Below are 20025 nucleotides of genomic sequence, written 5' to 3'. Positions count from 1 at the left end.
ACTGTATTTTAACTATACATTTTCTCCCAGTAATTTAATGAATTACAATTACATACATTTTGGAATCAAATTATATAATCTCGTTACATGTAATACATTTCTCCCAAGACTTGTTTCTCACATTTTTGGTATTTCCACTAGGCATTTTGCACGTCACCTTGTGGGGGCTTTGACATTTTCAATCAGGCAACTCTCAGTGTGCTTCTGTCTTCGGGTCCTGTCTTGAGTTCTGTCCGCATACACGTGTGGTTCTGTGGTCAACATGGCCGATTTACAGATGAAGCTTATCCGTAAGAAAATCACGAGAAGAAATGAAAAAAACAAAGAGCGCAAGCTACTAAAGAAGCACACAGAGGACGAAGAGTCTAGTAAGTAGTGTGACGTTAAAGTGCGATGTTACTGTTCTTGGCAGCGACTGTTAGCTTCATTAGCTTTACACGGTATGATTTCTATTGTAGATTCTAAAGTATCAAAAAACGAATAACTCATATTTCAGTGGTAAATGAGCTCGTAACTGGCCGTAATCCATGTTTTGCTACTATTCGTGTACGGAAGTGAACGAGAGGTTTTGTAACCATCCAGTTGTGTGGGTTTAAGCATCCGCCGAACTAATACTAACAGAAGTAACATCGTCAATTCAAGCAATGCACTGTAATTACGTCAACATTAACCATGCATTTAAAGTGAAGTACATCAGTATTGCCAGGAGCTCATATGATTCAACTTTTTCCGCAGTGAGGTCGCGCGGGGTGGACAAGAAAGGCTCGCAAGAAGCTTGCAAAGCTGAAACTAAACTCGTCCAGGGACAGCAGAAGCAGAACGAAGAAACAGTTGATATTCAAACAGATGCGGGGGGAAACTGTGCAAAGCAAAAGAAAAGAAAGAAAAGAAAGGTGCTCCTCACGGCTGAATCACCAGGTAAACGAACCCTGTGCTGTAGTCAGAATCTGAATCATCTTTATTTGTAGTTCAAAAAATTTGTGTTGGGTAGTTGCAGCCGCTCTAGTGCGACAGCTGACAGCCATTGTGACAAAATATACTTTTAGGAAGCAAAAACACACTACGGTGAGTCGCTGAGCAATGAAAGGTAACCGGTAATGCTGATACAATTGTGCAAATCGGGCAATTTACAGCAGTTTGAAATGGCAAAGAGAGCGATATTCTGATACAGTGCCAATTGCGTGAATAGTGCAGAGTCCTCTGGAAATTTGAGCACTTTAAAGTGACTAGGAGTGCTAGAATCTTTCATGAACAATTATGCAAAAATGCACTAACTACGATTGCTCATCTGGATGTCATGAACCTTATCTTAGCTGAGAAAAAGCCCAAAACTCAACACAAAGTAAATGGGGAGAATGACGGAAGTCCGCTGGAGGAAGAGGAGGAGGAAACAGTCGAACCGGAGGAGCAGGAGGGGGGTGTTGAGGACGAGGATCCACCTGAGCTACCATCTGGCTTGACAGGTAACTGTCCTTTTTCCGCCATCCATTTTCCAGGTTCGCGGGTGAGCTGGAGCCTGTGCCAGCTGACTTTATGCAAGAGGCGGAGACATTACATGCTGCTGTATTGATTCCATTTGTATATTTTTGACACCTATACTGATTTCTCTGGCCTGGCCGGCTAATCATATCCTCTGCGCTCGGGACCCGCTTTGGGTAAGTCGCAGGAATTGACGAGACCAGAAAATATACTTCCGCCGCTTCTGCTAAGAAGTAACGCTACTTTTACTCCGTTACAATTTTCTGAATGTCGCTCGCTACTTTTAGTTGTCAATTATTGCTTATCAACTATTTCGTGCGCGAGACTACGACTTCGACTTCCTCATTGGGCGCTGTTTGCGCCAATCCAATCTCAGGGCGACACAAGAAGGTCGCATGACCTCACACTACGTCTTCTCTTGGGCTTCCCGGGCATAGGTATTAGCACGAGATAAGCTAGCCCTGGCTGATCGTCGCGCTTACGTGGCCACCATGTTGGAAAGGTTGTCGTTACCATTTTATTTTCTTGATGTTCATGCTGTGGTTCAAAAATCAGAAGTTACTAATTACTCAGTACTTGGGTAATGATTTCACTGTGTACTTTTTACTCTGAAGGAATTTTTTGGAGGATTACTTTTACTTGAGTCACATTATTGTCAAGTAACTACGCTTACTTGAGTGCACTATTTGGCTACTCTACCCACCCCTGGAGCAGACATCCTCTATTGCTACTCTTACGTTTAAGCAATATTTTTGCCAGTGTAGTATTTGTTGCACTGGTCTTTTGTATTTTCACGTTTGAGATGCTGCGGGTCGTGGTCCTGGTTGCGGTCCCAGGGGCACACGTAAGATCTGCGACAAGAGCTGATCCGCTACTACATCTTGTATTAATTAGGAAACGCGCCTACAATTATCTAATTAGTTTACGGATGTTAATGTTTAATGTATTAAGCGAGGGAGCGATGTTTGGCATTGTCACAACACAGAATGAAGTTGCTCATGGTGAAAAATGCAGCGAAAGAGACAATGATTTTAGTCGATTCTTTTCCAGAATGAGAGTGCTAATAGAGGAGGATGCTAGTCATGTGGCACAGCTTGAAGCAGGCATCAGGTGCAGGTGGAGATGGGCCTGGCTCAAGTTGAGGAAATGAGGCAAATACAATTGTAATCTTAAATTTGTGCATCAACTTGTACTTGAGCGGTGTAAATAAATGTTTTTTTCTGCGTGAATGTTTTTAAAATGTTTCCTTATTGTACGCTTCAGAGTCTTCCAGATTGGTTTATTTGTTAAAATCCCAAGAATTCTCTGCGGGGGCACGGGGGATCCCCCCCAGACGCCCTTACAATGTGGTTGTTTTTTGGTCACCTTTTTCATGCCTTTGGTCAGAATCAGAATCATCTTTATTTGCCAAGTATGTCCAAAAAACACACAAGGAATTTGTCTCCGGTAGTTGGAGCCGCTCTAGTACGACAACGGACAGTCAACTGACAGAGAACACTTTGGAGACATAAAGACATTGACAAAAAACTGTCACTGAGCAATAAAGGGTTACTAGTTATGCTGGTACAAATGTTTTTTTCTTTTTTGGGGGGGACAATTGTCCAAAAAGATGCAGAGTCCTCTAGCACTTAGAGCAGTTCAAAAGACGAATATTGCAATAGTCCGGTGCAATGACCATTGCGTAAAGGGCGCCGAGACTTCAAGCGAGTCGTGCGATAATCTGGGACAGTGTTGATTGTGCAAATGTTGCAGATATTCCTCAATCTGTGTGCAAATGGGGCAGATGCTACTCTGGCATGAGTGGCCAGTATTGGTCAACAACAGATATGCAAATAGTGCAGCGTGGCGAGACTACGACAGTGAGTGCACGAGTAATATATAATGTGTTTGCATGTCTGAAATGACTGTCTATGGAGAACAATACTGAAATCCCCGATAACGCCAGATAGATACACAAACACAGGCCCCAGAGACCAGAAATGAATTAAGACATCACTGCAGCTGTGTCACTTGAGAAAATGGGCCTGTAACTTTAAAAGTACGTTAATATAATAAATATTTCGAGATAAAGATCATCTTTAGGAGTCCAACGATGTGGAAATTGCATCATTTCAGCAACAATAGCGGATAGAGGAAATATAAAAAGAGCATGCAAGAGAAAACATTTGGCTGCAAATGCATCCGGCATGACAAGGTTGAATCAATAAATACTGCCATAATTTAACGATTAAAATGATAGAGTAATGATTGTTGCGAAACTGAACAGTATGCAGAATTATTTTCATCCTACTACATAATTGGTGGGTTTGATTTATTTTCATAGTTTAATGTAAACCGCTGTATTTTGCATTTTTTGACATGAAAAGAGCTTACAAATTCAGCTTGATAGTTACCGGTAATTTCTTTCTGTGTTTGGATTTTTGGCTTTGACCCCCACTTTAGGTGTGTCACTCATAGATATGTTGATCATGTTTATATTCAGAATTTAGAGGGCATTATTAGTGTTAAAATTAGCTCACCTTTCAGTTGAACTTTCATCAAATATTAAAAAATTCTGTCAAAGATGACATGTTTTGACATCTGAGTAAAGTGTCTTTTTATTTTCAAGTCATCGCTTCATGGCAAAGAAAATAACGGAGTACAAGAAATGTGATTTAATGTTAAATGTGCATAAATGTAAAGTTAAGCAAATACTAAAGGACAAAGTATTGTCAAATGGTCAGCCTAGTATCTTTGTTGTAAACAAACAACAAAGATACTAGACGCTTATTTCATGAGTTGTATATTTTTTAACATCGGCCATGTAACTTATCATTTTTTCCCCCTGTCAAACATTAGAATGGGCCTAAAATAAATCCATATGCTACCTACTGATTTTGCTGACTTTGTACAAGTGATGACATTCCAGTGGAGCTAATCAACTTAACAGAGAGCCTCATGTTTCGTTTTTAGACGCATTGCCTTTAAGTGTTGCCCTTTCAATGTTTTCCATCATGAAATGGGTGTCAGTCAAGGCGCACATAAACCTTTGTGGTTGTCTTTGAGGTGAGAGGAGTCTCACCCCTAATTCCTCCGACGAGACCAACTGCAAGTACATATTGATTGTACAGTATTTCTAAATGTATTTTGTCAACGAGTTGCAGCTCTAATCTGTCGGTCTTTGTGTCAGGAGCGTTTGAGGACACGTCTTTCGCTTCTCTCGCCGAACTGGTGAGTGAAAGCACACTGAAAGGGGTGAAGGAGATGGGATTTGAACACATGACCGAGATCCAGCACAAAAGCATTCGGCCGCTGCTGGAGGGAAGGTGGGTATCCAATTCTCGGGTATGTACTTGTAACCAATTTAATATATTCAGGTTTTGTTTTTGACTTGTGCAATGATGCCACTAATGCGCCAGCTACTTTAACATGACCGCTCTTTAGAGTAATGAGTAATCTAGCGCATTACGACGACCAGACAAGTCATCGGATTCAATTGATCTATTCGAACCACTGCTCATTACTATTGTGGCTATGATATGTTGCACAAGGCTAACGGTCTTTTGGTTTGCATAAGGTGATTTAATGGGTAACCGCAACTTAAACGGTTGGTAAACTACCTTGCAATACAGCGAACATGACATTTCGGATAATCGTGTATATTGATCAAATATATTTTTGCTTGGTTAAGGAGCAAATACCAATACAAAAGAGAAGCCCGCTTTGGCAGGCTATGACAGTTTTTGGGTGGCAGCATGTGATATGGTGTTCGTTCACTAATAAGTTTGATCGACACACTATAGGCTTTAATTACTTTTTTGGGGGACCACTAACAACAACAGGTTATACTAACATACTCACAGGTGTGTTAGTATAACATACCTGTGAGTATATATCACATATTCACAGGTTCTTAGGGTGTGCGCACCCCTCGTCAGGAGCACTGCCTTGCTCATTTTACCACATCCTTTCTTTCCTCTCATCTTGTTCTCTTGCTTATTTATCGCATGTCGTCCCCCCCCCCCCGACCCACACCCATCTACAAATGACTTGTAATGTTACTTGTGTTCCAATATCTAGATTGTCTCACTATTGTTCTGCTGTGGATTTCACCCCTAGTCCCCTTGTCTACTCTGTCCCATAAAACCATTTTCTGTCCAGCTGCATTTTCAATAAACATCCGAGTAATACAAAAATAAGCAGTGGGAGTATTTCAAACTCCGCCGTCGCACAGCAAAACTGTTCCGCCACCATTCTGCTAGGCCATGCAGCGGAACAGGACAGGTTTAAAAATCAAAAAATCAGCCATTTTTATATAGTCGCAAGTTTCTTTTTTTTGTGCATAGCGGCAAACTATTTTTTTGACTAGAAAGTAATGCTAACACTTGGGGTCTGTATCCCCACTGGCTATTTGTGAGGATGTAAACGAGCCAATAATGGCAGTAAAAAAAAATATAATTTAAAAAGCAGAATAAAAGTCTTAAAAAAAACTTCCTTTAAATGTAGAAATTCTGATTGCGCGTTTTGTTTTAACTCGTGAATTGACTCTACTTACGAACCATTTGTTCGTAGCACTAGAAACATTTTCAGTGAGGCAAGTTTGAACAATATGAATACATTTCTGTTGAAACTTAACATTTCTTGTCAAAAGCATAAGGCATTAATGAAAAAAAAAAGTGTGAACAGCCTTTGTACAACTTCACCGAAGGAACTAGCATTTTAGCATGCGACATAATACAGTAGGTTCATGGCTGTGCGTTGGACAGACCAGCTGCATTGGAATTAGACTGTTTTTATTTTTTTTCATGACGAGACACATTGAAAGTGTTTAAACTAAACTGGAGACACATCAAGAGGAAACCCAAATGTTTCCTTTCTTTGACGAAACTAAATCTCCCCTGTCGAGGTACATGACTCATTTTACTCTTGCGTCCGCTCTGACCAAGTTTTTCCACCCACGTGACTGAAAATGTAGCTTCTTACAGATTAGTTGACAGTACACTGACTATGTAAAAAGTTTTGCCTGAGCAAAGTTCTTGTATTATTAATTTTATAAATGTTATTATTACAACTATTACAAGTACGCACTGTGTAAAGTAATATGGTGGCGGGCAATCTGTTGTCGCCACCATTATAAAGTAGCCACGAATTTGACGGTAGTCACAATTAACGTAGACCTAGCCCTCCGCATGCTAACATTGTGTTGTAAAGTTACATTAACATGAATGTCAATGATTTGCACGTTTAATTGATCTTGCACGGGGTCCAACACTGCTTCATACGGGGCATCTTCGGTGGAGAGCAACGTCCGTGTTACGATTACCCGTCACGGCGCTCGCACATCTTCGTTGTCTTTTCCCCCCTCGTGTTGCTTCTCTCTTCGTTGTTGGCACGTTCCCACTCCCATCAACCAAGCTTCCTAGGTAACGTGAGCACGTAGTGCCAGATTAATTTCCATGCGTCCCTTGAGCTTCACAATAAAATGAACCATTTCCAGAGGCAGAGAGAATCCCTCGGGCATTTAAAAACATTTTTATTTTTTATTTTTTTACTTGAGGTACTCGTTGCTGCTCCAGTTTTGCTGTAATATTAACCTGCCATGTTATCAAATATGGTTCCTGCTTTATTTGCCAAAAATGGTTCCCACTTAAGCATGCAATGCATTGTGGGTCGATTATTCTGTCGTGTCGGCGAAGTTGACGGCACCCCGGCATGCCTCACGACTCGTATTCGTTTTTATCGCGTTCCATTACGTACAGTTGTTCATTGTGTGTCTTTAGTGAGGAATAGTGTGCGTTTCATCCACCGCCTTTATTTTTCTTATTTGTTAACTATTGCTTTTGTTGCATGTACTGTGAGTGAATGTTGTTTAGTTACATCCCTCGTTGCTCACTGCTGTGAGCGAGTGATGATTGGCTATTTTTTTCTGAAGTGAAGCTCTTCTTCAGCAGAGCAGTCTGCGCTGTCTTATTTAAATTACCTTCAGGCTATGCAATATGCACTAATATTTCAATTGTTATTTCAAGTTGTCATTCTGGAACTTGTAAGTATCATCAGTAAAGTAACTGAGTTACTTTTAAAGTCAAATAAGCAGCTAACTGACTAAATTGTTTTTTCAAAGTAACTGGGGCACCACTGAACTGTCAATGCAAATGCCTGTGCTTACAGAGTTACAATAAATTGCAGCTATTATTAACCTAGACTTTGTTGATTCTGTTGGTTTTGATGGACAGAGATGTGCTGGCTGCTGCCAAGACGGGGAGTGGTAAAACCCTGGCCTTCCTCATCCCTTCCATAGAACTCATCTACAAACTCAAGTTTATGCCTAGAAATGGTAATAATTGTTCACGTTATCCAGTGTTTAATGTTGAACATTCCAGATTCTATTCCATGCAGGTTTTACTTAACAGACTGCATATATATATATATATATATATATATATATATTTTTATTTATTTTTTCTCTCTCAGGGACTGGTGTAGTGATTCTTTCTCCGACACGCGAATTAGCAATGCAGACGTACGGTGTGCTGAAAGAACTGATGACGCACCACGTGCACACCTATGGCCTGATCATGGGAGGCAGCAACCGATCAGCGGAGGCCCAAAAACTGGCCAATGGCGTCAACATCCTGGTGGCGACACCGGGCCGTCTGCTGGACCACCTCCAGGTGAGCTGTGGTATACGATTGCAGACGTTACATTTCATCCATGGATGGAGACCACCAGTGATTTCTTGAGCTGGCAAATAACTGTCAGCTGTCCAAACAACAAACCTAATAATTTTGCGTAACAACGATCATTTCAAAAAAAGGAACCAAAATCAAAGACATCTTTTATCTTTTTGTCTGCTGCCATTGTGGAGTCGCAATTCTTCTGCAACTCGGTAACATTAATTGCATGAATCGCTCGTTTGTGCCAATGTAGATGGAGGGGACCAGTAGCATCACTGAGAGTTACTGCTACCCACTCTGTGTCAATGAGAATGCAGATCCATTTATATCATGGAAACTCCGTTATATTTATTGCACGAGTTCGAACAGAAGTTATCTCAGTGTTCAACAATATAGCATCAGTAAAGTAACAAAGGTATTCCCTTTGGGATGAATATGTAAAGACCAAACTCTCACTGAACATAACCTGAACAAAAAGTGCTGCTTCCAAACAAAATGAAACACTCCAGATACATCGCTCCCCTGTTGAACTAAGAGGAAACTACCCTACTGTTTATTCTTATGCCCAATTTGGCTTGAGTCTATGTATACTTTCCTTCTTCCTTCATGTAATCACGTTATTCTTTCTGCGCATCTGTAGTACTCCTTCCCTGTGCGGTAATGTTTTCAATGACCCGTGTATCCTTAGAACACAGCGGGCTTCATGTTCAAGAACTTGCAGTGTTTGATTATTGATGAAGCTGATCGCATCTTGGAGGTGGGCTTCGAGGAGGAACTGAAGCAGATCATAAAGCTTCTCCCCAGTAAGATTGTTTTTCCATGTATATATTTCTTTGCTTGTTTTTCCTCAAATGTAGTGTATTGTAATTCCTTATGCTTATCAGTGTTGCTAACACAAAATATTTGTCAAGCGGACTTTTCATTTGACAATTTTTAGTCCAGTTTCTATTGTTCCCTCCCAACATTGTCCCACATGAACAGTGGCAATATATCTGGTTATGAGCGTTAAGGGCTGATGAAATAGTCATTTGAAAGCTTCGGCGCTGGGTTGAGCAACTACAATGCACGTCTTCAACATCCTAATAGAGCTGACAGCTGTGGTCGTCGTCGCCCCAGAAAACAGAATTGAAAAGAATTTGGCCTGTTTTTGTTGCGCTCTTCCAATTGTGCTACTCATTTTGATGTGTGCGCTTTGACGAGCTAAAAATACTATACTGGTGACTCTGCTTCTTTGTCAGTACGGTACTATTAGTCTTTCTTTGCAGAGGATAAAGAATATATACCCGAGAGTATTGTGATCTGGTCTGTCTGCCCGTTTTACAACACTGTTTGTGTTCGGCTATCCATGGCTTAAAGGTGCTAACTGTTAGCCCGTGTGCCTATGGGGTTTCCCATTGTGTTAGCATTCAGGTAGCGGAGGCTATGCGGTTGCTTTAAATGGACAATGTGTACTCTAATTCTGTTTCATTTTTAGTTTGACAGTAACCTTCAGCTGAGTCTGCCAATAAACGGCTTGAAGCTTCTTTTCGGGGGGAATATTTACTAATTATATCTGGCAAACTGCGACTTGTGAAGTAAGTTGAGTCCCCTGCCACCATACAGTGCTCGTCTTTCAAGTTTTCACTCGAGAGTGTTGGCAGAACTTGGCCGTTTGAAAGTTGAGTCACTTGTATCTCAAGGCACCACTGTATAGTCAATTCTCAAAAGATATTTTGCTGATCATCAAGCAGGCCCATATTGTGCCAGCAAAATACTTTTCATGTTTCTTTATTCAGGACTCTCTGATGTGTTGTCATTAGTTTTTTTATGTACAGTGTATTTTGATCAATTTTGGGGGAAGGATAATGTCTGAGTAGATCAGTCTTTGGAAACCATGAAATATTATGACTATCCATTTTATACCATGCATATTAAGATCACTATATGGCATGTTGAATCAAAATAAATGATGGTTGTTGTGTCTTTGGTGTTAGAGAGAAGACAGACCATGCTGTTTTCAGCGACACAGACTCGTAAGGTGGAGGACTTGGCTCGTATTTCTCTGAAGAAAGAGCCGCTCTATGTCGGGGTGGATGACAACAAGGACAACGCCACCGTCGATGGTTTGGAGCAGGTATGTTGATGGCACGACAGTTTACCGATGTGCCTGGCCTCCTCCTTCATGAAGGTCTCCTTTCGTTACTCCAGGGCTATGTAGTGTGTCCGTCAGAGAAGCGCTTCCTGTTGCTCTTCACCTTTCTGAAGAAGAACCGTAAGAAGAAGCTCATGGTCTTCTTCTCTTCCTGCATGTCTGTCAAATTCCACTACGAGCTCCTCAACTACATCGACCTCCCTGTAATGGCCATCCACGTAAGCCTCGACATCCGCCGCTCCTGCGTCGATCGGCCGTAGTAGCAGATCTGCCAATGCTAGTTTGTCCACCACTCAGGGCAAGCAGAAGCAGACCAAACGCACCACCACCTTCTTCCAGTTCTGCAACGCAGACTCGGGCATTCTGCTCTGTACTGACGTGGCAGCTCGAGGCCTGGACATCCCAGAGGTGGATTGGATCGTCCAATACGACCCCCCAGATGACCCCAAGGTCTCGTGATGACGATTATTCTCGACTTCTCCGATCCATTACTGTGTTCTCTTCGCTTATTACTTCAGTTCATGGTCATACTTTGTTTGTTTCCCACTTCCCAAACACCCCCTACACCACATCAATTACAATTGAGGTTACGTCAACAATCACTCCCCGGTGTCGTGTGCGGCAGTTTTTGTTCCGGTGAGCTAAGTGCCTTCAAATAGAAATGAAATGCAAAAATAGGCCTCCCACCAATCAATGCCTAACTTCATGGGCTTGCTTTTCACCGCACATTCACTTCTTGTAGGGCCGTGCCACTTTGAGGAAGCTTTGGTAGCTTGTGTAATGAAAAGAAGGAAATGCCCATCATGAATACAGTACATGTAGCTAAACTGAGACTTTTTTGTCATGTACATCCTACACAAAATTTGACCTTTGCATTCAAGCCACCTCAGTAGTAAACACTAGGGCTCAGTAATCGTAAGAACCATTTTTTTTATTTTAGTTTTTAAACACAGATTCTCCCCCCAAAATTCAGCCTTTTTTATAAAAAAAAAAAATTAATAATAATTTTATTTTTTATAAACCTTTACAACGTATGATAATAGCATACAAACATTACAAAGTATTGTAAAGCAGTCAAATGTCCTGCCTGTAATTCATATCTTCATGGTTGTAAGTGTTAAGGCACAAAAAAAAAGTACTCACTTTAATCAGCCAATGAATGTAAAAAAAATATATATAATCGGTTGTTTTATTTTGCCAAATATTGGAATCGTTTTTTTCTACTAAACACAGAAAACACACAGCATTCGTGATACTGTATACTGGAGGTGGGGGCAGCTCACCGGTTTTCCCTCCTAACCTCATCAAGCTTCTGCAAAAGGAGAACTATTGCCCAGTCAAGTCTACCTCCCGCCCACAGGAATACATCCACAGAGTGGGCAGAACGGCTCGAGGCATCAACGGCAGAGGCCACGCGCTCCTGATCCTCCGACCGGAGGAACTCGGATTCCTGCGCTTCCTCAAGCAGGCCAAGGTAAAGAGAGGATTTGGTGCTGCCTGGTCGTATTCAGGCCCCCGTGCTTATGACGCGTTCCGTGAGAGTAACATAAGTGTGCGGTGTTCTGCAGGTCCCCCTGAGCGAGTTTGAATTTTCCTGGAGTAAAATCTCCGATATCCAGTCCCAGGTAAGCAATCTCGCGCTTTGAGTAGCTGAGCAGATCACATCTCAAAGAGAGAATGTTTTGACGTCAGTTAAAATTCTCTTCTTGCTCAGTTGGAGAAACTGATTGAGAAGAACTACTATCTTCACAAGTCAGCCCAAGAGGCCTACAAGTCTTACGTGAGGGCTTACGACTCGCACTCGCTCAAGCAGATCTACAGCGTCAACACACTTAACCTCCTCATGGTGGCGTTGTCTTTTGGATTCAAAGTCCCACCCTACGTTGATCTTAGTATCCTTTTCGGTCATGTAATGCAGGTCAAATGTGTTGCTAATTTGTAATTAGATTGCATTTTTAATGTTCACATTTTTGACATCTTTAAACCTGTGTGTGTGTGTGTGTGTGTGTGTGTGTGTGTGTGTATGCTTTTAGCACTTGTATTGCACCACTTGTGGAGCAATGTAAAATGATTCGAACAGTGTTCTCCTTAACCCGGCCCTTTTCCTGAGATGTCCACGGCAGTAAAGGTGCAAAGCTGCAAAAGCGAGGCGGCGGCGGCGGTTTTGGTTACCAGAAATCCAAGAATGTGCACAAGTCCAAAATCTTTAAGCATGTCAACAAAGGACGGAGCGACAAAAGGCAGTTCTCTCGCTAATTGGATGATTCGAATCACCCGACTGATTCTTTGTCGGAGTATTGGTGGAAAAAAACAGCCCTTTGTGTCCTGCTCACTTATGTTATATGGGCAAAGTTATCTCGGTCCCGTTTTCTCCTTTATTTCCAAGACTTTTATGACTAGCTACCTTGCTGGATATTTTTTAATATAGATTTGAAGAATTCCATGTTTGTACGGCTGCATACATTTGCTCAGAAAACTGAAGTGTGAGTTTATATATAAAATCCCAAGTGACATTTGAATATTGGAAATGACTATTGATTGTGCGTATTTGAGATTATTACATCCCTAATAAGACATTGGAGGCAATGATGTAAACAAATAATCAAGCCTTCATCACAGGAAGCTATAAATTCCAGCAGATCTAATTTCACAGAAAAACTGAAGTTACAAACTACCTTCCAAACTGTCAAATGTTTGGCCCAGTGTTTCATCGAGCATTAGTCATCTTGATTGGGAAAAAGTTGATTCGCGCAACAAGAAAATACTTTACAGTTACAAAACAATTTCCATATTACAATCTTCTCTTGTGTAACATTCTAATTTCTTGGAGATGGTCAAATGTTTTTATTTGCTGGAAGCTAAAATAAAAAAGTAGTTTACTCCGTGTAATGAATCCATACAATGAGTTTTTGACTAACATGGTTTTCCAATTCTTATGCACCTGTATAGCTACCAGTCAAAATTTGTGAGCTGCAATGCATTTGTCAAAATATCTCCGGTGGCCATGCTGGCACCATGATTAATGCAATTTTATTTTAATGTTCTGCACTCCCCAAAGAATTGCGCAAATATATCTCGATAGCTTTTGACAGCGCATACATATTTATTTTCCATTCCTTCAGGCAGCAAAGTGGTGCCCGTTTCCGAGGAGGACATACCGGTAGTGAAGATTGAAAAGTTATGTCACGACTATGGGGTATAACTGATATCTGGCCGCAGCTAGCACCTGGTCATTCCCATGAAGGTCTTGAGCCATTTTAGATCACTTGGTTAGCCGGGGGTGGAGGGGGGGGACTTGATGAAATGACGTGGAACGGTGAAAGACTGGTTAGCGCATCCGCCGAATCCGGCCTCGCTTGTGTGGAGTTTCGTGTTCTCCCCGTGCCCGCGTGGGTTTTCTCCGGGTACTCCGAGTTCCTCCTGCATCCCAAAAACATGCACGGTCGACTCTAAATTGTCCATAGGTGTGAATGTGTGTGCACGTGGTTGGTTGGTCGGTTGGTTGTTTTTGTGCCCTGCGACAGTTCAGGGTATGTGAGGTTAAATCGGGACAGAAAATGAATGAATAATGAAATGGACGATGAGAGTATTTTAAAATGAGTTGCAATCTAGCATGACGAAAGACATGTCATACGGCGACATGTGGGTCAGTCACTTTGATATCATTCGATCAATAATGGGAAAGAAACATTTACCATTGTTTTCCATGCTGCCTTGTGTTTTATATTGGTAAATGTCACCCATGCTATAACAGCCGCGCTTAGTCCTATTTTCCAAAAGTTATTGATTTAAAAATGTAGGCATTCATAGTAAAAGCAATCCGTCTTGACAAAGCAAATGGCGGTGGCCCGTTGAATAACATTAAAAATGGTCGGGGTTGGATGATTGAAATGCATTGCCCTTCAAACTCGGGATGGTGGCTACAAGTGCAAGAAGGATCTGAACTAATCCTTCAACCCATTGCTCGTCTTTATACAATCGGAATAACGGTAAAGACACTCAAATTCCTACATATTCATATCAGAAATAACCCCATTTATTTTGCTGTCTGCTATTGTGTTAATGCACATTTTGCAATTCAAAGTTTGAAAAATATTGCTTTAGAATGTAATGTCATTTAGTAACAACGGCCTTTTGATAGATAACTGCAAATACAGTCATTCAAATAGCGATCAGTAAAATGAACTTTCCAGAAGGAAATTCGCTCGGAAAACGATCCGTATGCACAGCCGCGGTGCAGGGTTTCTCCACGGCCGCACATCAGACAGGATCTCCGCAGTGTTCATTCGTGACTTGATCTTTCTACGTTTCACAATTGATCGGGAGCATCCAATTATTGTGGTCATTACCGACGAGTGTCAAAGACATCGAACCGCAGACGCCCGAACCTCATCGCACGAAGAATAACGAGGAACGCAGCAGCAAAGGCCGGACCTTAGGGATCCACTCCGGTTGGGGGAGGAGGAAGAGGAGAGACCCCCCACGGGATGCCCTTGTTCACCTTCTCTAAACCTGGCAGCGAGAGAGCGCATTCCAGATGGAGTGTCAAGAATGGGAACGAGTCCCGCTTATGGCAATGCCGTACCGTCGTCGCTGCAGCCTGGCTCTGTGGTCTCCCAGTTCATGGATCTTTGGACCGCCTTCTTCCAGCGAGCAAAGCGGAACTCGCTCTCTTTGGGAGGATTACGCATGCAGGGTCAGCTGGTTTGGGGAGCCGGCCAGTTCTGGCTCACGTTGCAAACTTGGTCGCATCGTTTCCTTTCTTACCGTCACAGTTGATCTGAGGCTCGTATTTTTCAGAAGTCACGTGAGGAAGATCACCGGGGCTGAGGCTCCACACGTTCACGCCCTCTGCGGACCCTGCCGCCATGGCAGCGCCAAGAGCCGTAGTCTCTGACATAGAGGGTTTCACTGGACCGCGCACACACACACACACACACACACACACACACACAGCTGTGACAGAGCAACAGAACTTGAATTAGCCCAACCAATTTTCCAGTGATCTTGTTTCGCACGGCAGGGAGCTCGAGCTTAGCGAAGACAAAAACCAGCGGCACGTAACGCCGACAGTGAGTGTCCGCTTCCGCTACTTTGGGTTTGGGGCTGTGGATTATAAAGCTTTTCCCTAAAATGAGGTTTCTGTGCTATATATGGTACTCAAAAGAGCCTCCACTAGTTTTCATTTGTATTTTCAAAACAATTTCCCTTAAAATGTAGAACAATTGCTGAAATGAAAACCGTTAAAATCCCGTGACGATTTTCTTGTTGCTGGGCTCCAATTTGGTTGGCACATTGAGTTTGTATTGTGTGAACTCTGCTGTAGTGTGAGGATAAAAAAGGTCACCTTGATCTTTCTTTTCTCTGATATAGCAGCACAAAACAGACAAAGCACGATAAGTCGGGAGAACGCCAGCGGCGTCGGGCGCCCTCGTACCCACAGACGCGCCGAGGATGTCGGCCTGCAGCTGCATGAGTAATCTGTTCGCCGTCATGCCTCCGTCCACCTGCAGCCGCACCAGAGGGACACCGCTGTCCTTGTTCATTGCGTCGACGATCTGACACACAAGCGTGTCAGACACTTTAGTACAGAAATACGAAGAATGTTCAGAAATCACACGGTAGCTTTGAAATACACACCCCGTCCGTCATCGAGCACTCTCAAACAAACCGAGACCTTGAAGGCCATAATACTTCCCGCTCGGGGTTTTACGGACTTTCATTATTTAGCTTACAAACGCCAATGTGTTTGACATCTAAATTCGGACATAAAATGAGCTACAAAGCAATAGCTGGTGCTCGCGTTGCCTGCTTTTTAATGTAGATTTGATATGGCAACATAGGGTAGTATATCGCGGTACGGCCAGCGTTATTTACAGCCAAAGGGATCCGCCGATCGCAAGAGTATTTACCTCTCTGGTTTGGAAGCAGACGGCCTCGAGAGCCGCAAAAGCCAAATGGCTCTTGTTGGTGAACTGCGTGAGGCCGCAGATGACGCTGCAAAACACATGGGCGCATTTTACAACTAAGCTGTCCCAGGCCTATTTGTAGGTTTGGGAAAGAAGTCTGCACAAAAAGGCCCCCCCCCCCCCCCCCCCCCCCCCCACCTTAGAATTCAGGGTCAAATGACATGAAGTGCTGCATAGCTCACCCCCGTGCACTGGGCTCCCAATATGGAGCGTAGAGCCCGGAAAAGGCAGGCACAAAATAACAGCCGTAAGACGTCCCTGCTGAGGCGGCTAATTTCTCTGAAACGACGGTGAGAGACAAGACACGACTGTAACCGCGTGTTGTTTTTCCACACGAAGCAGCAATCGACGACCGACGACAAAGCAACGTACCGATCTCCGCGGGCGACTGCGCTATTCCCATATTGTCCTTGAGCCATCGAACCGCCGCCCCGGCGATGGCCACGGAGCCCTGTCAGCGAGAGAGAATCCAGTTCAATGAGTCGCGCTCGTACTACTCCAAATAAGGTTGCCCGTTCGAAGCACGCGCATACCTCGAGCGCGTAGCAAGGAGGCCGATCTCTTCCCAGTTTGTAGGCGACTGTCGTCAGCAGGCCGTGCTCTGACATGACAGGCTGGTGAAATCGTCGAAACGTTTCAATCAACAATTTCCTCGTTTCGATGCGTTCCGTTTTGACGTACCTTCTCCCCCGTATTTCTGAGCATGAAGCATCCTGTCCCGTACCTTTGCACGACAATACGAAATAGCCAATGACGAAACGGCGACAGTCGAGAGATGCCGTTGGAGATAAAAGGCGATTTGCGAACGATGTACAGTACGTGTTTTTGGTCTGGCCGTCCTCGAAGCACATCTGACCAACCAGAGCGGCCGACTGGTCGCCGAGGCACTGATTTAAAACAAAACAAGTCAAAGGCATCAGCTGTATGCGCGGTCAACGTTTTGAGACGGTCACACATTATTTGACAGTTCGTTGCTACTGATAATAGGAAAGCCTCCAAATGAAAATACCCTCGATCAAAGATGATTTGACAATTCAGCTCTCAACCCTCACGTTCTCCTCCGGCTTGCTTGACTTTTGCCAACATTGCACTCCTGTTCCTTAGGTTAACATAGACTCTAAATTGCCAGACGTTTCAATGGTTTTTTTGTTTTTGGTCTTTATATGCCACCTTGATGAACTGGCGACCAGTCCGGTGTGTACCCTCCTAACCCGAAGTCTGTCTCTGTCGGCTAGCTCACCCACGATGCTGGACAGGATAAAGCGGTAGAAAGTGGATGAATGGACATAACAAAAAAAAAATATAGTGGAGCATTGTATTTGAGCTTGTGAGAGACCAAGCTTTAAAAAAAAAAAAAAAGAAACAAAGCTCGTGGTGACATTTTGCAAAACACCGTACGTAAGTAGTGTAAAATCCCCTCGCAAAAATAGCTTTGCTTTCTCCAACATGTACTGAAAACACATTTGTTAATCATATGTACGATACTTACGGGTGTGGGTAGAGTAGCCAAGAATTGGACAGATACTTTAGAATAAAATGACAAGTTAAGGGGAGCGGGGAGCCCCCCCCCCCAAATAATTCAGTAAGAGTGAGCACGAACTCTGTAAAACAAATAATAATCATTCTAAAAACTGCTCTGTCAACCAGATTTCCCCCACCCCCATCACAGCATCAACATCAATTAGACAAAAATCTAAACTAGGAATAACCCTCACTTCAGATTTTCCCAACAATATCACTTGATGTGAAACCATATATTTTTATGTCTATAAAATAACATCCATTAAGGCGAAGAAATGGTCATTAACCTTGTTGACGTTATAAGTGGAGTTCTCGCAGGCTGCGACGTGGACACAACTGGAGCTGTTGTTTTCCACAGTCTCTGACTCGTAAACAATGAAACGCGAGGCCGGTGGTGTTCGGCCTCTTCTGCTGCTCGTCGCGCACGATTGTTTGCGCCGTTGTTTCTGCCGTGCGTCACGTAAATGAGTCACTTTGAAAACGGATTGTGCTCGGGGGGCCGCGCGGACTTTGTGTGCGATCACGTGACTGCCTGGCGTCAAAAAGCATGAGTGGACTCACGTCGGCTACACGAGAAATTACGGTAGTTTCTTCTAAAACGTACCGGAGTATAAACTATTGAATAAACTTTATTCGAAGAAAGTATATTAAAACTACTCTGATATGTACAATTTTTCCCAAAAGTCATTTTAGTAAATATGAATGGAGTAAATGTAGTGTTTTATGACCTACCCACCTCTGTATAATTAGTAACAGTGCAAAGAATAGAGAATCACATTAAAGCGTCAAGAAAGCCCACAGTCATGAATAACTGAAGGTTTTACCCCAGAGATCGGAACTCCTTCAAGGCTGGTTGTTTTCTGGTGAGAGGACAAGAACAGACATTAACATTTTTGCAGGATGTTTATATGCATGTGATTTTCAAAGGTCGATATTGGCCGTCTGTTGTCGTACTCGAGCGGCTCCAGCTACCGGAGACAAATTCCTTGTGTGTTTTTTGGACATACTTGGCAAATAAAGATGATTCTGATTCTGATAGAAGCATAATTTGCATGTCAAATACAACCCCAATTCCAATGAAGTTGGGACGTTGTGTTCAACATAAATAAAAACGGAATACAATGATTTCCAAATCATCTTGAACCCATATTTAATTGAATACACTACAAAGATAAGATATTTCATGTTCAAACTGATCCACTTGATTGCTTTTAGCAAATAATCATGAACTTGGAATTTGATGGCTGCAACACCTTCCCAAAAAAGCTGGGACAGGGTCGTGTTTACCACGGTGTTACATCACCGTTTCTTTGAACAACATTCGATCAACGTTTGGGAACTGAGGACACGAATTGTTGAAGCTTTGTAGGGGGAATTCTTTCCCATTCTCGCTCGATGTACAGCTTCAGCTGCTCAACAGTCCGGGTTCTCCGTTGTCGTATTTTACGCTTCATAACGCATTATTTATTTTCAATGGGAGACAGGTCTGGACTGCGGGCAGGCCGGTCTAGTACCCGCACTCTTTGACTACGAAGCCACGCTGTTGTAACACGTGCAAAATGTGGTTTGGCATTGTCTTGCTGAAATAAGCAGGGGCTGTCCGTGAAAAAGACGTTGCTTGGATGGCAGCATATGTTTCTCCAAAACCTGTATGTACCTGTCAGCATGAATGGTGCCTTCACAGATGTGTAAGTTACCCATGCCATTGGCACTAAACACTGCCCCATACCATCACAGATGCTGGCTTTTGAACTTTGCGTCCATAAACAGTCCGGATGGTTCTTTTCCTCTTTGGCCCTCTTTTTGTAGCCATCCACAAGCTTTTGTCACAATTCTGTCTGGATATTCAATCACTTATATTGGCAGAGTGGGAAAGGGTCATTCATATGAATTAGTTTCTTGGCACTAACACAGTTTTCAAGCAAAGTCCACAAATGTTTAATTGGGGTGAAGCTATTCTAGAGGTTTACCTACTTTATCTATTTCAAAACCAGTTTTGAAGTTTTGGGGGTCATTGTCCCATTGAAACACCTGTGTACAAATTTCAGCCATAAAGTTGCTGTTTTAAGCTGAATGTGAATAATTTGGAGGTAAAGTTAGTCCTCCATTATTACGTTGTCCAGTGCACCAGTAACACTAGTCGCAGAGCAGCCCCTTCACTGAGTTTCTTGGATTTTCCCTTTCTTAGGAATATGAGTTTACTGAAAGAGTGCTCTCAAACAAATCCTTGTTATGCTTGCTAATGAGAAGTTAATAGGACTTCACAAGTTTT

At 42.8% G+C, this 20025-nt stretch overlaps 2 protein-coding genes across 7 annotated transcripts in view; one reads left to right on the top strand and one right to left on the bottom strand.

The window, feature by feature from the left end:
• Nucleotides 1-201: 201 nt before the first annotated feature.
• Nucleotides 202-13175, top strand: ddx18 (DEAD (Asp-Glu-Ala-Asp) box polypeptide 18). Its single transcript, XM_061691430.1, has 14 exons — nucleotides 202-368; nucleotides 736-918; nucleotides 1314-1463; nucleotides 4649-4784; nucleotides 7692-7792; nucleotides 7930-8129; nucleotides 8821-8935; nucleotides 10106-10245; nucleotides 10320-10481; nucleotides 10561-10713; nucleotides 11624-11737; nucleotides 11832-11888; nucleotides 11978-12155; nucleotides 12374-13175. The coding sequence occupies exons 1-14, from the start codon at nucleotides 263-265 to the stop codon at nucleotides 12517-12519; spliced, it is 1941 nt and encodes a 646-aa protein (XP_061547414.1). The 5' UTR covers nucleotides 202-262; the 3' UTR covers nucleotides 12520-13175.
• The window catches only part of LOC133410356 (glycerol kinase-like), a 22230-nt gene continuing 13805 nt past the window's right edge, over nucleotides 11601-20025 (bottom strand). For 2 of the 6 annotated variants that reach the window (XM_061691436.1, XM_061691435.1), the window contains exons 9-19: nucleotides 18578-18613; nucleotides 17052-17119; nucleotides 16914-16956; nucleotides 16766-16846; nucleotides 16605-16683; nucleotides 16415-16511; nucleotides 16176-16260; nucleotides 15701-15821; nucleotides 15031-15174; nucleotides 14849-14935; nucleotides 11601-13683 (exon numbers count right to left, since the gene is read on the bottom strand). In XM_061691436.1, the coding sequence (XP_061547420.1) occupies nucleotides 13592-13683; nucleotides 14849-14935; nucleotides 15031-15174; nucleotides 15701-15821; nucleotides 16176-16260; nucleotides 16415-16511; nucleotides 16605-16683; nucleotides 16766-16846; nucleotides 16914-16956; nucleotides 17052-17119; nucleotides 18578-18613 (933 nt within the window). In that variant the 3' untranslated portion in view covers nucleotides 11601-13591. Of the gene's footprint in view, nucleotides 13684-14697; nucleotides 14776-14848; nucleotides 14936-15030; nucleotides 15175-15700; nucleotides 15845-16175; nucleotides 16261-16414; nucleotides 16512-16604; nucleotides 16684-16765; nucleotides 17120-18577; nucleotides 18614-20025 lie in introns of those variants that run through there. The other 4 variants (XM_061691433.1, XM_061691431.1, XM_061691432.1 and 1 more) reach the window with 3 other exon arrangements.

Source organism: Phycodurus eques, chromosome 12, assembly GCF_024500275.1.
Source record: "Phycodurus eques isolate BA_2022a chromosome 12, UOR_Pequ_1.1, whole genome shotgun sequence".
Classification (NCBI taxonomy): domain Eukaryota; kingdom Metazoa; phylum Chordata; class Actinopteri; order Syngnathiformes; family Syngnathidae; genus Phycodurus; species Phycodurus eques.
The sequence above is the reverse complement of the archived record's forward strand: the minus strand, read 5'-3'. Positions and strand labels throughout refer to the sequence as shown.

Bases quoted from the DNA above. Each gene is read 5' to 3' on its own strand.
- ddx18 (XM_061691430.1), top strand. From the start codon at position 263: ATGGCCGATTTACAGATGAAGCTTATCCGTAAGAAAATCACGAGAAGA. The intron at 4,785-7,691 runs GTGGGTATCCAA...TTTGATGGACAG, and splicing joins CGGCCGCTGCTGGAGGGAAG to AGATGTGCTGGCTGCTGCCA. The intron at 11,889-11,977 runs GTAAGCAATCTC...CTTCTTGCTCAG, and splicing joins TCTCCGATATCCAGTCCCAG to TTGGAGAAACTGATTGAGAA.